The following is a 15,041-nucleotide window of genomic DNA, read 5'->3' as shown; positions in this document are numbered from 1 at the left end:
TTGTCAAATAAATGCAAACAAATTTGCTGTCACCTTTTAAGAATCTTATTTATTTTTACAAAAATAAAATTCCTAAAGAGTCAGAAAAGCCACTGAAGCTCTAGACATGCTAAATAAATACATTCAAGTCAACGTTAATTTACACACTGATTCAGCTCAATGCTCTTCTCTTCAAATCAACATAATTGAGTCAGAAATGAACTGTAAATAGTGTGTATCCTAAATGCCATAATCATAGCGGAGTCAGGATGATGAGTTTTAAAGGAGTACTTTCAGAAGGCTGGACACTCTTTATTCTCCAACTTCAAATTTTACATTTAAAAAAATAATTCTGGGTTTCATTTGCCACTTGAGTGGTCAAATATATTAAGGAGGTTTCATAAATGAAACAATTATATCATTCATAGATAAAAAATTTGATATAACGACGATGTTCATGAATCGAACCTGCCAGAGACTTGAGACAGACGGGGACATTTGGAAATGTCTGTATGAACACTTGGCCCAGACTGCGTTTCTGACTGAACTTCTCTTCTTTCCTTGGTAACTCACCCTTTAAAACACAGTGTACTATACACTGGTACTGTGTTAGTCATTAGCTTGCGTCCTAATGTTCACCCACATTTTGGGTTAAACCACGAGCACTTTTAAGCTGCGCTCTCCACAAGCATCATGTTCTTCTTGTAGCAGTCCAGACTGCACAGCGGCGTCCCAGTCTTGGAGCAGGAATACTTCTTCAGATTGGAGCACCCAGAGACTCCACAACTCACCGGAGCTGGAGGAGGAGGTGGAGGAGGGGCGGGGCTGGGGGCGGTCACGCCTGCAGGGTACGCGATGGCCACGCCCCGGGCCGAATCGGAGAACCTCACCATGGGCACCTGCGCATGCTTGGACTTGCGTTCCCTGGTGCTCTTCAGCTTGGCCTTGCTGGTCTTGGTGAGCCTCTCGATGGTCTGGTTCTTGTTCTCCTCGGCCTTCTTGGCGGCCTGCAGCCGCCTCTTGTGCGCGCGCTCCTCACGTTTCTGCAACATCTCCGCCGTCAGCTCCTTCTCCTTGTAGCCCATGGGCAGCTCCAGCAGGGGCTGGCTCTGCTGCTTGTGCAAGAGCGCTTTCTAACAGACGTCACATGGAGATCGAAGACACAAAAAGGAAAGTTGACTAACAATAAACTAAATTCACTGATAATTTGCCTACTAATATGACTCTAGAAAATCTCAATATTGTTTTTAATCAGTTTATTAAAAGAAGGAATATCTATTCATTTCAAATAGCCATGATTATTCATCAAAAATAACTACAAGTCAAGGCATCGTTAAATACGGCTTAACCGACTCGAGGAAGTAACCGCATTCTGCTGTTAACAATGTAGTAAATATTTACTAGTGCAGTACACAAGGTTCCCAGACAGAACCTTTCAGACAGAGGTCCTTCATCAGCTGTGTAAGCAAAGTGCTCATTTTTATATATTACTCTTGTGTCAGATACCTGTCTGGCAGTAAGAAGTGACTCATCTATTTCTTTCTTCAGCTCTCCGTTGTCGTCTAGTTCTCCTTTCTCCAGTGCATCAAGCCATCTCTCCTCCTCATCCATAGGACCTTCCAGAAATGAGTCTGTGTCCATGTCCGGCAGAGGAGAAGGATCCAAGTTACTGTCCTCATCTGAAAAAATCAGACACATTGTTGGATTTAAAATATTGAGTGGTTATGGGCAATGCCATCCTAATTAAAGCTATTGTGAGATGGGGGGGGTCTATTCCTTTCAACTTTGATACACTGAAGTTCACAGCAGTCAGCAAAATAATGGAAAGGTCTGATTACAAAGACACTGGAGCATGCCAACATTTTGTCTGTGGACATTTTCTAATTGAGCAAAACTGAAAACCATCAGACACTGCGTTGCCTTACCCAGCCAGGCACGGTACTGCTCAATGGGGACTCCTTCGGAGGGCTCATCTTCATCAGAGTCTTCTTCGTCGCTATCCACAATCAGGGGCGAGAGGGAGTGCAGAGCCTCTGGCACTACGGTAAAGGTGGGCACGCTGACCCGTGGGGAATAAGACGCACGATGAATTTCTGTAAGCGCACGGTCGCTCAAACACTCTCCTTACACTTCATGAGAAACACGTATTTCCTTTGTTGTAGCTGTAAAGCCACAGACTGTGGTCCAGTTGTTGAAATGTTCAATTTGAACAAGCTACAGTACAACCACTCAGGAATGCTCTCAGCTTGGCACTGACATACTAAATCCCCAGCAATACTACTGTGCTCGATGAACCACATCAACGTCTGCAGCCGTGCCATCAGCAGAGGAACTTTATTTCTATGTTGAAAACAGTCCACCGCCCAAATAACGTCCGTCCAGAAGTGATCCTCTGGACCGACATGGACCAGTGATTAAAAAGCCTGAAGAGTGTCTAGTGAACTGTGCATCTCAACAGAGGGGCTTTGGACTGTAATCACACACTCAGAACAATTCTTCTATAAGAAAGGTGCACATAATAAAGAGGTAAGTGAATGTAGGTGCAAGGTTTACAATAATGTGCTTGGTCAGTGTGTTTATAACCATAAAATCTGTGCAGGTCTAGTTCTATTCAGGAGAAGACCAGAACGCCTTCTGGGATCTGATGTTGTAAACTTAAGTAAATCACATGATAATATTCACCTCTTGGTGCCCAACGTTTGCCCTCCTAGTTTAATCTTCAGCTTCAGCTGTGGAGGTTTCAGAACGATGCCGGAGTCCGACTCCAGAGCTTCAGAGGAGAAGCTGTGGCCATCGTCACGGTGGTGTTTCTTCTTGTGTTTCTTGTGCTTTTTGTGTTTCTTCCTGTGAACGCTGTATTCATCCTCATCCCCTGAAGAAGCAAAGTGCATAACATCTCGATTAGTTGATTTCGTACGCACCACCTATGGATACGATGCTGAACATAGCGCTGCAGATCACTGGAAGACTAAATCCCCAACATGGTAACACTTTACATTAAGTGTTTACTTACTAACATGAAGTAATGCATTAGTTAACATGAACAACACATGAAGTAACACATTAACAATAATTAACTAATGTAAAGTAAACATGTAACAGTTGCAGCTCCTGTTTTGGCTTTTTGTTGCTTGACCTTAAAGACCTTAAAGGAATAAATTACATTGTACTGATTTACCTACATAAGTAATGAGTAACTTGGAAATATCCAGAATCTATCATCAGTATAGGAACTGAAGTGTGTCCATACTGTTTTTAGCCATTTAGTCCCTTTTTGCTCCAAACTAACACACTAAAGCTCTAATAAAGGTGCATACTCACCTAGAAGGAACCTGGGGTGGATCACGTCTTTCCTTTTGCCCATCGGGAGGTTCTGAGCAGCTGATCAACACTGCGACCATGTACACCAGCCTGCTAGCACACGCTAGCTAACCCGCTGTTTCAAACACAACCAGAGACTCGGGATGGTGTGCAAACGGCCACGTTATCAAAATCGCAGCGCCGCTTTAAACGGCGAGTTAAGAGCGAACGGTAAAAGTCACGGTGATAATTGTATTGCTTCGCTTAATTTAGAAAACTCCTTAAACTCCATCTGGCGTTGGAGGAGCGTCTGTTTTCCGGGGTGGGTCTAACGCGACAAGTCCAGCAAAGCAAGATCATGGGAAATGTAGTTCGACAACCCGCCATTTCCTCATAATTTAATATCTCAAAAACTACACTATCCACAATTCGAACGTCGCGTGGAACTGCAAGGTCAGTCTTACATGGGGGTTTCAGGATAATATATAGTGTTTTGAGGTGTGTTGTTGATAATAATTCTGAAATCTGTTTACCAGAACAATGCATGTCGTTAAATGTAAAATGTTTAATTAAAAAATTATATATTGGCTGTTACACTTTTGCGACGGTTGCCTGTTTTGACAGCCACGAAATGAATGATCATTCAGCTCTTCCACTGCCTCGCGTGGAATAACGTGTTAACCATAGACTGGAGGGTTTAATCATATTTACTCTGTGTCAGCTCTAATAACACTATACTGTAATCACCTGCACTGCTGCATTAAGTTGCTCTCAGTAAAAATTATACATTTGATCAAATGTTTGAGAAAGTGTTTGGTTTAATGCCCGTGTCAACCTACAGGAGACATGAACTACTCCAGGTTTCTGACAGCTGTGAGTGCCGCACGGAAGGCGTCTCCAATCCGCATTCTGAGTAAGAAACTGCGCTACATCAACCTGCTTTACAGCCCACTGCTCGGTTATGGTCAAATAAACACATAACCGACAGATGTAGGAGCCTGGGTAGTCACAAATTTAATATTTGTTTTCTCTTTGCTTTCCTGTCGTGTGGTGCAGCTGAGCTGCAGCAGCGCTCCCCGCCGTCCCTGATCTCTCTGGCCGGGGGGGCCCCGAACCCCGACACGTTCCCCTTTCACTCCGCCACCTTCAAAATGAAGAATGGAGAAGCAATTGTGTTTGATGAAACCATGATGAAAAGGGCTTTGCAGTATTCTGGATCTTATGGGTAAATCCCACACATCATTACATAATGGATGTCTAACACATTTACGGAGTCGTGTGGTTTGCGTATTGTGTGTTATCTCACACGACACACAAATGTTCGTGGCAATGCCTTGTTGTTCCTCACATGTTCGTGCCTTACTAGTGTGGGTCTTTGTAGAGTTGGTGGTGGCTATAGCTTGACCTATGAAGTGAAGCGTCGTGTCTATTTGTCTGCCCGTTAGTATCCCAGAGCTGCTCTCATGGATGAAGGAACTTCAGAAGAGCCTTCACAATCCTCCCACAGTGGACTACAGCCCAGAGAAAGGCCAGATGGAGATATGCGTCACCACGGGCAGCCAGGAGGGACTGTGTAAAGTATGCCTTCTCTCCCAGTGCCATCATCTTACTCATCTGAGGTTCAGCAAACACAGGGCTTCCATGTCATGATGCACACACATACCACATATCTAAAGTTTGGAAGCTAAATTGTCTAAGAATAAACATGTAATATTTTTCCCAAGACAGACACACACACACACACACACACATATATATATATTTCCACATTATTCAAAATACATATTAGCTTTAAGTTAAAGGCATAATTTCACGAAGTTTCAGCAGATATATCTTTGGTATGGCACTACAAGACTTTACAAGTTTGTCTAGAAGTCCCATTTGACTGGTGGTATATGGTTTTCTCTCAAGTTAATCCAATTGGTAGGATATCTGGTGCTTGGGAGCCAGGCACATTTCAATAACACACATTGCAATTCTTTTGTGTTTAAATATTTCATAGTTTTAAAGTATATTTAGGATCATGGTCCTGTATAATACAAGATTTGTTTGATTATCCTGAGTCTGTTTGGCTTGTACTTGTACTGGTCATTGTGAACAGACAGAAGAGACTGTGAAGGCTCCTGCAGGTGACCGTACTACGGTGCTTGTAGAAAGAGAGCTGTGTTCTTCATGAAGCTATAGGCCATGTCCTTCCTGCTTCTGCTGTTAGCTCCGTTTGTACGTACAGATCTTCCTGTCTCTCTGGATATTTCTGAATCTGCTGCTGGTGTCTGTTCAACCTCCATCTTGTACGAGTGGCATTTGCTTGAAGCATTTGCTTATAGAAAGTAACTGGGAAAAACAAAATCAACAGTCTCCTGTTTGTTCTTCATTTAAGGTGTTTGAGATGCTTGTTAGTCCTGGTGACCACGTGCTTCTTGATGCCCCCACGTACTCTGGCACATTAGCAGCGGTAAGAGTCTTTCCTGCTTTGATTATCTGTGACATTTTTTGTGAAGGTTGAGGTCAGGGCCTGTGTAGTGCAGCTCAAACCCTTGTTCCTGCCCCCCCCCCCTCCTTTCACCCACAGCTCCAGCCTCTGGGTTGTACCATCATGAATGTTCCCAGTGATCACCATGGTATGATCCCAGAGGGCCTGAGGGACGTTCTGGCCCAGTGGGATCCTGCAGACACACGAAAACCTGGCTGCACCGTACCCAGAGTCCTCTACACCATCCCCAACGGAGGCAACCCCACAGGCGCCTCAATGACCTTGGAGAGGAAACAGGAGATCTATAAGGTCTTGGTTCCAGGACCAAGCAGTGAACACACGAAATGAGCCTATCAGGCTCCTGTGGCTCATATTGTAAACACTGTTCTTTTAGACATAGTCCTCTAATTAGACATAGTCCTCTAATTAGACATAGTCCTCTAATTAGATATAGTCCTCAGTTGGAAATCCTTCATAATTAGTGAGTGGGTAGACATCAACACGCACTTCCCTGGAGATACTCTGCAAAAGCAACTACTGCAGACTCCAGACGTCTAGAATCACTCCTAGATGTTTTCTTGGCTATCCACTACAATGACTAATGATACAGCTGTACACAGCTGGTCATGAAACAGTTGAGTGGCAAACTAGCGGTTTAGGTAGTTTTGGTCCCATAAAGTAGAAAGGCTATATATAAAAATAACGCCTACATATGCAGCCTGTATGGATATGCTTCCCATTCTTACAGTCTGTCTGTATTTTTCATTTACAGCTGGCAAGAAAGTATGACTTTCTTATCATTGAGGATGACCCATATTATTTCCTGCAGTTTCAGAAGGTAGATATTGGTTTAATGGTCAGACCTATGTGGTGTGGTGTTAGTCATTAACATGTTATTGCCGTTATCTAAGTGATAACCTCGGTAGAGTTGAATAGATAAGATGATGGCTACTGTTTCAGATTGAACACATAGTGTGGTTATACATACATTTTAAATAGATGAAATAGTGTGGCTTTAAATCAGTTTAAAACAGTTTAATTGTCTTGCTTTAAGCAAATTTAAAAGAGATTAAATACTCTGGCTTTAATGGATTTTAAATATATGAAATGTCTGGTTTTCTTTCTCCAGCCATGGGCTCCTACGTTTCTTTCAATAGATGTTGATGGACGAGTTATACGAACCGACTCCTTTTCCAAAATCCTATCATCAGGGTAGGCACGTGTGTCTGTGTATTCAATATATTTGTGAGCAAATAATGTGTCCAGAGGTGATTAAGTATCTATATCACCCCTAAGTGAGTGGTGTGTGTTTATAAATTATTAACAACTGCACCCTTAACTGCATGTCTGTTGCATAGAATCAGTTGTGAGTTGTAATACACATAATATAGGCTCATGGTTGTATCCATTTGTAAATACAGTATGTGCTGTCATTTATAAATATATACATAGTTGTACACTTTACGGTCTGGATGAACTTGCTGTAAATGTGTTTGCAGGTTAAGGATCGGTTTTGTCACAGGGCCGAAGCCATTGGTGGACCGCGTGGTCCTTCACATCCAAGCGTCCACCATGCACACCAGCACCTTTACTCAGGTCAGTGGTCTTTCACTGTCCTGCACTCTTGCTTTCAGAAGCAGTGCTGCTCATGCCTTGTGTAGGGCAGTTATTCCTGCCCACAGCAGGGCACTGGCCACACTGGCAGCACCAGGGCAGGGTGAAATGGGAGGGGTTTTTTGGCACAGTGAGAGCCATGGTAGTTTCGGGGGGTGGGTGAAGGAAAGTGAGTGAAAACTCAACCCTCAAATGAGGTTTGTGACGCGGAAGCAGACATGGAGTTGCCATCAATTCCATCTTCTCCAGAATCGATGAGCGGGATTACTTGGGAGCATCACAATTAGGAAAGAAGTGATGAAGATGAAGAGCAGGTTCCTCGTGGAAAAAAATCTGTTTGGTCTCGAAGGCTTAAGCTGTTTATCATTGCAAACCAAACACACAGCAAAGATAAATTGTGCTGCATCCATTGTAATAAATTTTCATATTCTATTTGAGCTATGAACAGCTTTGGAGAAATGCAAAACCAGCCCCGGCTCACCATATCAGTCACTGATGGGTGTAATAAAGTTGTTTGCATATGCTAAAGCCCTGGTGTGTAATAGCTGTGAAACCTGTTTTTGATACTCCAGCTTCAGTGTTGCAGTCCTGTTGAATGTACCTGGACACAATATGTCATTTAAGGTGTACCCACAAGATGAGTCTAGGGTTAGGGTTACACAGTTAACCCAGTCAAAAGCATGAGATGACCAGTTCACATTTGTCAGGTTTAAAATTGGAGAACTGGGAATCAAAGTTTTAGCATTTTATGTACACAACAACATAAGTAATTAATGAAAAATTAATGGGTGGTCTCTGCTCTCCTCCCATCTCCTCCCCTCCCTTCCCCTCTCCTCCTCTCCTCTCCTCCCCTCCCCTCCTCTCTCATGTCCTCCTCTCTCCTCCCATCCCCTCCTCTCTCCTCCCCTCCCCTCTCCTCCTCTCCTCCTCTCTCCTCTCCTCCTCTCCTCCCCTCCCCTCTCCTCCCCTCCTCTCCTCTCTCCTCCCCTCCCCTCCTCTCTCCTCTCATGTCCTCCTCTCTCCTCCCATCCCCTCTTCTCTCCTCCTCTCTCCTCCCCTCTCCTCCTCTCCTCTCCTCCTCTCTCCTCCCCTCCTCTCTCCTCTCCTCTCCTCCTCTCTCCTCTCCTCTCCTCCTCTCCCCTCCCATCCCCTCCTCTCCCCTCCCCTCCCCTCCTCCTCTCCTCTCCTCTCCTCCTCTCTCCTCTCCTCCTCTCCTCCTCTCTCCTCCCCTCCTCTCCTCTCTCCTCCCATCCCCTCCTCTCTCCTCTCCTCTCCTCCTCTCTCCTCTCCTCTCCTCCCATCCCCTCCTCTCTCCTCCCATCCCCTCCTCTCTCCTCTCCTCCTCTCTCCTCCCATCCCCTCCCCTCCTCCCCTCCTCTCCTCTCCTCTCCTCCCCTCCTCTCCCCTCCTCTTCACTCCAGCTCATGGTTTCTCAGCTCCTGCAGGGCTGGGGCCAGGAGGGCTTCTTAAAGCACATTGATGGGTGAGTCTAAACAGTTGTTTACAGTATTGGATCCTACTGTACCATTGTTTTCATCTGAGATCTGCTGCTTAAATTCCATTGGTCTGTTCTGTGCCAACACACCTGAATGTAAGGTTCCTTGTGCAACCCTCAGTGACTTTTGTGATTAAATGAACCAGTGCACTAGAGGCATTACTGGTCTAAAATTACATTGAACTAGTTTACACAGCATGCTCAACACAACCAGACACTGACACAGCCTTTACAGTATAGTTTACACTTGTATATGAACTGAATTACCACTTTATTACAGACACACATCTACTTGCATGTAGGACCTCCTTTGGCTTTCAGAACTAGCAGTTCGCCATGATGTTAACATCCACTAGATGTTAAACTCATGTTGTTAGGAGAGTTCACAGTTCCAGATTAGATGGAGGTACTGATGTGCTCTGAACATGGTCCCACGATTGCTCTGTAGGAGTATGATCTGGGGACAGGGAAGGCCAGGGAAACAAGCAAAACCTGCTCTCTTGTTCCTGGAACCAAGCCATGACTGTTTGACCCGTGTGGCATAGTACACTGTCCTGCTGAATGTGTCCTTCTGCCATGAAGGGATGAACTTGATTGGTCACAATGCTTAGCTACAGTTGTGATCAAATTTATTCAACCCCCAATGCTGCGAAGGGTTTTATGGAATTCAGTGCACATTTGTAATTGTGTTCATAATGAAATCTTACAAGGACTTGTTAAAGAACTAAATGCAACTAAGATAGCATCAATTTTTTTTGTCATAAAGTATTAAATGGCCTTTTTGTGATTTCTTCATTGACACAATTATTCAACCCCTTTACGACTACCACTCCTAAGAACAGAGGTTCATTCCAGTGTTTTCCATCAGGTATTGAAAACATCTGTGGATGTCAACGAGCAGCAATCAAGCATGATAAGCACCAATTAGGCAGATTTAAAAGGACTGTGATACTCAGCTCCTTCTAGACATCTACTGGTGTGTTTCCAAGCATGGTGAAGGCAAGAGAATGGTCCCAGAAGACAAGAGAAGAGGTTATTGCTCTTCACAAGAATGGCAATGGATATAAAAAGATTGCGAAGTTGTTAAATATTCCAAGAGACACTATCGGAAGTATCATTCGCAAGTTCAAGTTAAAGGGCACAGTGGAAACGTTACCTGGTCGTGGCAGAAAGAAGATCCTGACCGCGACTGCTGTGCGCTACCTGAAGCGTAATGTGGAGAAAAATCCCCGCGTGACTGCTAAGGAACTGAAAAAAGACCTGTCAGATGTGGGCACTGAAGTTTCAGCTCAGACAATAAGGCGCGCACTGCATAACGAAGACCTCCATGCCAGAACGCCCAGACGCACCCCCTTGCTGACTCCAATGAACAAGAAAAGTCGACTGCAGTATGCCAAAAGTCATGTGGACAAGCCACAAAGGTTTTGGAACAGTGTACTGTGGTCAGATGAAACTAAATTAGAACTGTTTGGGCCAATGGACCAGTGCTATGTTTGGAGGAGGAAGAACCAGGCTTATGAACAAAAGAACACCTTGTCTACTGTGAAGCACGGCAGGGGGTCAATTATGCTTTGGGGCTGTTTTGCTTCTAATGGTACAGGAAAGCTTCAACGTGTGCAGGGTACCATGAATTCCCTTCAGTACCAGGAGATCTTGGAGGAAAATGTGATGGAGTCAGTCACAAACCTGCGGCTTGGGAGACGTTGGACCTTCCAACAGGACAATGATCCGAAGCACACATCCAAGTCCACTAGAGCATGGTTGAACATGAAAGGCTGGAACATTCTAGAGTGGCCATCGCAATCACCAGACTTAAATCCAATTGAGAACCTCTGGTGGGACCTAAAGAAGGCAGTTGCAGTGCGCAAGCCTAAGAATGTGACTGAACTGGAGGCTTTTGCCCATGAAGAATGGGCTAAGATACCCATAGGTCGCTGCAAGACACTTGTGTCAAGCTATGCTTCACGCTTGAAAGCTGTCATAACTGGAAAAGGATGTTGTACTAAGTACTAAAAAATAATGTCACTAGGGGGTTGAATAAAACTGATAATGATGTGAGCACAGTAAAGACATTTGTGGTTATTCCATCATAAATATTATGTTATGTTTGTCTAATTTATAAGTGCCTCTTTGATATAATTGTAAATAAGATGACTGAAATGATCAAAATCAATGTCAAACTGGCCAAAACACTTTATTTCAGTGGGGGTTGAATAAATTTGATCACAACTGTATGTCCTTGTGTCCAAATATCTGTCCTCAGAGGACCCAGGGTGTGCCAAGAACACATTCCACACACCTTTTCATTAGTGAGTTGTTTACATCCACAGGATCCGCTTTCACTGGATGTTATACTTTGATCACACCCTATTCAGTACACTCTCAACAGTGCAGTAAGAGGTATCTCACAATGCTGGCAGGTTTTGAACTTCCTCAGCGCAGATGTCCAGGACACATTTGAAGTTGCTCGGATCACTCGATTTTCACATTCTAATGTGGGTCCACACTGAAACCCGCATGAATTTCACATCCTAATGTGGATTCACAGTGAAACCGACCACACTGAATCCTGCTCACCTGACTATATGCTGCACTCTGCGGTCATGTGTCTAATTTCCAAAGATAATAATGAAAGGGTATGTGTCTCTGATAAAGATCCATTCTGTATTGTGTAATTTCACATATCTGAACCTATTTCCCTGGATGCTGTACCAATTGGTTTTAAATGAAATTCAATTTTGCCAAACAGCAGAAGTGTGTAGCTGCCCAGTGGGACTGTGGTGTGACCTTTCTGAATGAATGAATGAATGAATGAATGAATGTTCAACTTATATAGCACCTTTCTATATACCCAAGGTCGCTTTACAGTTTTAACACAGGTACAACCAATCACACACCGGCGAGAAGCGGCAGCCAATTGCGCACAGCGTACTCTCTACCGGGATCCACAGCCCCCTGGGGGACTGAATGGGGTGCAGGAAGGGGAGAGAGGACAGACCCTAGTGGCAGAGCACCATCCACCACTGGGCACACAAGCACACACACACACACACAACTTTCTGACAGTGGCCATTTCTTTGTGTTCTTCAGGGTAGTGGAGTTCTACAGAGCCCAGAGGAATGCAATGCTCTCTTCAGCAGACAAGTGGCTTAAAGGTTTGTTTCCTTTGCCCGGTCATTGCAGACTGACTCTAGAGCTGCAGTCAGTGCATCCAGCATGCACATGTGGATACAGCAAAGTGGGCCACCACACCTTCTCATCCCTCCTGGGTGATTGTTTTCTGAGCAGTCACATTACATGGGGGTCATAGCTGAGGTTACATAATGCAAATCATTTATTAATATTTAAAGGTTTTGCATGTCTTGTATTCTACTTCCTGGTGTTTTATATATCAAATTCTAAGCAACATGAAGGAAAATGTATGTGGCAGTGAAGCCACATTATATTACGGTTTACAGTAGTGGTTTACTGTAGACCATAATATTCGTAGGCCATTGAGTCCTAGCTGTGCTCTTGTTTACCATCTCCTTTGCCTTTGCCCACTGTGTGTGTGTGTGTGTGTGTGTGTGTGTGTGTGTGTGTGTGTGTGTGTGTGTGTGTGTGTGTGTGTGTGTGTGTGTGCTCTCTCAGATGTAGCAGAATGGCATGCACCAACCGCTGGCATGTTCCTGTGGATTAAACTAAAGGGCATTAAAGACACACAAAAGCTTATAATGGAAAAAGCACTTAAGAAAGAGGTACAGTACACACGTGTGCCCACAAACATGCTTGCACACACATGCACACAGAGACATGTGTGTGCAAGAATGTGTATGTACATAGACATGCACACAAACTGCTTCATATGACATGCCTTAGTACAGGGGTGCCCACAGTTTTCAGCTTGCGAGCTACTTATAAGATGACCAAGTCAGAAAGATCTACCGGGGTGGCGGCGAACGTAATTTGTTGAGCGGGGGGGGGGGGGGGGGGGGGGGTGGGGGGGGGGGGGAACGTAATATGTTGAGCGGGGGGGTGGCGAACGTGATTTGTTGAGTGGATTGCAGATTGGCTACCGTGAATGTCAATCAAAATACAGCCGTCAGTGCAGATGTGCGATTCATCTACTACTATTTTATGTGACGCGATCTACGCACATTCCTTCGCGATCGACCGACACTTCCTTCGCGATCGACCGGTCGATCGCGATCGACGTAATGAGCACCCCTGCCTTAGTATGTTCGATATATACATATACATACATATATATACACAGGTACACGTACAAGTCAGTCATGGACTGTCATGGGCACCATTATGTCCACAACCAGGCTTATTGTTATATGCTTTGGAAGTGTTTGTGTGTGTGTGTGTGTGTGTGCATGTGTGTGTGTGTGTGTGTGTGTAAACTAACCACCATGCATCTAGGCAAAGAGCCTGTGTATGAGCAGAATGTTTCATCACATCCCACACACACACATACACACACACACACACACACACACACACTGTTGTACAGAGGGCAGCCTCATTGATTGGTTGCAACAACCAAAAGGGCATGGAGTACAAGAGGCCATTCTCTGCCTTACCATTTACAGACTGCAATGTTATTTACCATTTACAGACTGCACTGTTATTTACCATTTACAAACTGTTATTTTCCACAAATTAAAATGATTCCCAGTAAAACAGCTTTTCGGCTTGTGAATATCAACAGAGATTCTAATTAGACTTGACCTGATTCAGATTAGAGAAAATCAATCATATAAAAAGATGATGACCACCTGGACCTGAAACACATTGTGCAAACTACAGTACCGCAGAGGAGGAAACCGCATGTAGTGTAATCTCCAGAACAAGTGGACAAGGTCTGTGTGGCTTGTATATTAAGCTTAATATCAGTTAAATATGATTTTAAACCCCTTTAACTTAGGTGCTTCTTGTGCCTGGAGGAGTATTTAACATTTGCAGCTCTGAACCCTGCCCCTATGTGAGAGCTGCCTTCTCTCTGTCCACACCACAACAGATCGATGAGGTATGATAACCATACACACACGTGCATGTGAATATTAGTGTGTTCTTAATGTATTCAGGTATGTATATACATGTACACAATATTCGTACATATACATATATATTACACATACATATTGAACATATACATACAGTATCATTCAGACACACATACAAAGCATTGTACTAAAATGAAGCTTTGACTGTATCTTTTTTTCAACAGGCTTTTAAGAGACTCTCAGGACTTATCAAGGAAGCTTTGTGATAACAGAATTCTTGCACACAAATACTAGGTCCCTTTGTTACTTGCCTCTTGCTACAGTGGCCACATTGAAAGTTTCCTTTTGTAGCAAACGCACTGACAGATTTTATATTTATGGCATTTAGCAGACACTTTTATCCAAAGTAACTTACAATTGTGATCAATTTGTCACAAATTGTGTTATTGAGAGTTAGGATGCTTGCTTAGGGACCCGTAAGTGGTAACTTGGCAATGGAGGAGCTTGGACCAGCAACCATTTGATTACTACACCAAATCCTTAACTGACAAGCCCCCAATTCAAGATCTTACTGTGTTTTGGATTAAAAGATGCACTAAATAAAAAGATGTCTTACGTAATCCAAAACACAGAAACAAACTGTTGTGGAAAGACACAAGTTTACATACTTGGAGATGTTTAATAAAAACACAATCTAAGGAGGATATCGGAGCATTGCATTTTTGCCATTGGTTGAACATGTTTATTTTTAAAAACAAGAAAATCACTTTCCTTTTGAAAGGCTGGTTTGTTCTTATTGATTCACCACGTACCTAAAGTCAGCCACTTGCAAACATGTTTGAAGGTTCCACCATTTTAACCCCAAGGACAGACAAGGACATTTTAAGTCTTTAAAATGAAATTTGAGATCCAGTCTGTAGTTGTAAGCAAGGCCGGAGTGGGACACTTTTTCAGCCCGGGAGTTTCATGCCCAAATCCGGCCCAAAATTATTTTCCCCTCCCAATCGGCCCAAACTAGAGACTGACATGAGCCGGCCCATCGGGAATCCTCCCGAATCTCCCGATTAGCCACTCCGGCTCTGGTTGTAAGGAAATGGCAATGGGAAACAGAATAAAGATAAACCAGACTGTGATGCTGAATATGTCAGGATGCTGGTGTAGTTTTGTTTTGATTTGTTTAGAAGGGTCA

At 43.8% G+C, this 15,041-nt stretch overlaps 2 protein-coding genes across 3 annotated transcripts; one reads left to right on the top strand and one right to left on the bottom strand.

Annotated features, from left to right (window-relative positions):
* Positions 1 to 29: 29 nt before the first annotated feature.
* ino80b (INO80 complex subunit B) lies at positions 30 to 3,605 on the bottom strand. Its single transcript, XM_076972028.1, has 5 exons — positions 3,301 to 3,605; positions 2,662 to 2,851; positions 1,905 to 2,038; positions 1,486 to 1,658; positions 30 to 1,112 (listed from the first exon to the last, which is right to left on the bottom strand). Exons 1-5 carry the CDS (start codon positions 3,341 to 3,343, stop codon positions 648 to 650), a joined length of 1,005 nt encoding a protein of 334 aa, XP_076828143.1. The 5' UTR covers positions 3,344 to 3,605; the 3' UTR covers positions 30 to 647.
* A 1-nt stretch (position 3,606) lies between these two features.
* On the top strand, positions 3,607 to 14,992 carry aadat (aminoadipate aminotransferase). 2 transcript variants are annotated; one of them, XM_076972024.1, is made up of 14 exons: positions 3,607 to 3,732; positions 4,121 to 4,192; positions 4,336 to 4,504; positions 4,725 to 4,857; positions 5,660 to 5,734; positions 5,852 to 6,061; positions 6,525 to 6,590; positions 6,882 to 6,964; positions 7,252 to 7,348; positions 8,788 to 8,849; positions 11,952 to 12,016; positions 12,492 to 12,598; positions 13,774 to 13,875; positions 14,077 to 14,992. In XM_076972024.1, the coding sequence occupies exons 2-14, from the start codon at positions 4,126 to 4,128 to the stop codon at positions 14,116 to 14,118; spliced, it is 1,278 nt and encodes a 425-aa protein (XP_076828139.1). In that variant the 5' UTR covers positions 3,607 to 3,732; positions 4,121 to 4,125; the 3' UTR covers positions 14,119 to 14,992. The 2 variants fall into 2 exon arrangements, with proteins under 2 accessions (XP_076828139.1, XP_076828138.1); XM_076972023.1 differs by having other exon boundaries at positions 3,717 to 3,777.
* The last annotated feature ends 49 nt before the right edge of the window (positions 14,993 to 15,041 follow it).

This window comes from Brachyhypopomus gauderio, chromosome 14, assembly GCF_052324685.1.
Source record: "Brachyhypopomus gauderio isolate BG-103 chromosome 14, BGAUD_0.2, whole genome shotgun sequence".
NCBI lineage: Eukaryota > Metazoa > Chordata > Actinopteri > Gymnotiformes > Hypopomidae > Brachyhypopomus > Brachyhypopomus gauderio.
This window is presented reverse-complemented; position numbering and strand designations above follow the sequence as displayed.

Coding starts and splice junctions, on each gene's coding strand:
- ino80b (XM_076972028.1), bottom strand. CDS start 3,343: ATGGGCAAAAGGAAAGACGTGATCCACCCCAGGTTCCTTCTAG. Junction 1,659..1,904: donor GCAGTACCGTGCCTGGCTGG/GTAAGGCAACGC, acceptor TGATTTTTTCAG/ATGAGGACAGTAACTTGGAT. Junction 1,113..1,485: donor CACTTCTTACTGCCAGACAG/GTATCTGACACA, acceptor GACGTCTGTTAG/AAAGCGCTCTTGCACAAGCA.
- aadat (XM_076972024.1), top strand. CDS start 4,126: ATGAACTACTCCAGGTTTCTGACAGCTGTGAGTGCCGCACGGAAGGCG. Junction 4,193..4,335: donor GTCTCCAATCCGCATTCTGA/GTAAGAAACTGC, acceptor CGTGTGGTGCAG/CTGAGCTGCAGCAGCGCTCC. Junction 6,591..6,881: donor ATTTCCTGCAGTTTCAGAAG/GTAGATATTGGT, acceptor TTCTTTCTCCAG/CCATGGGCTCCTACGTTTCT.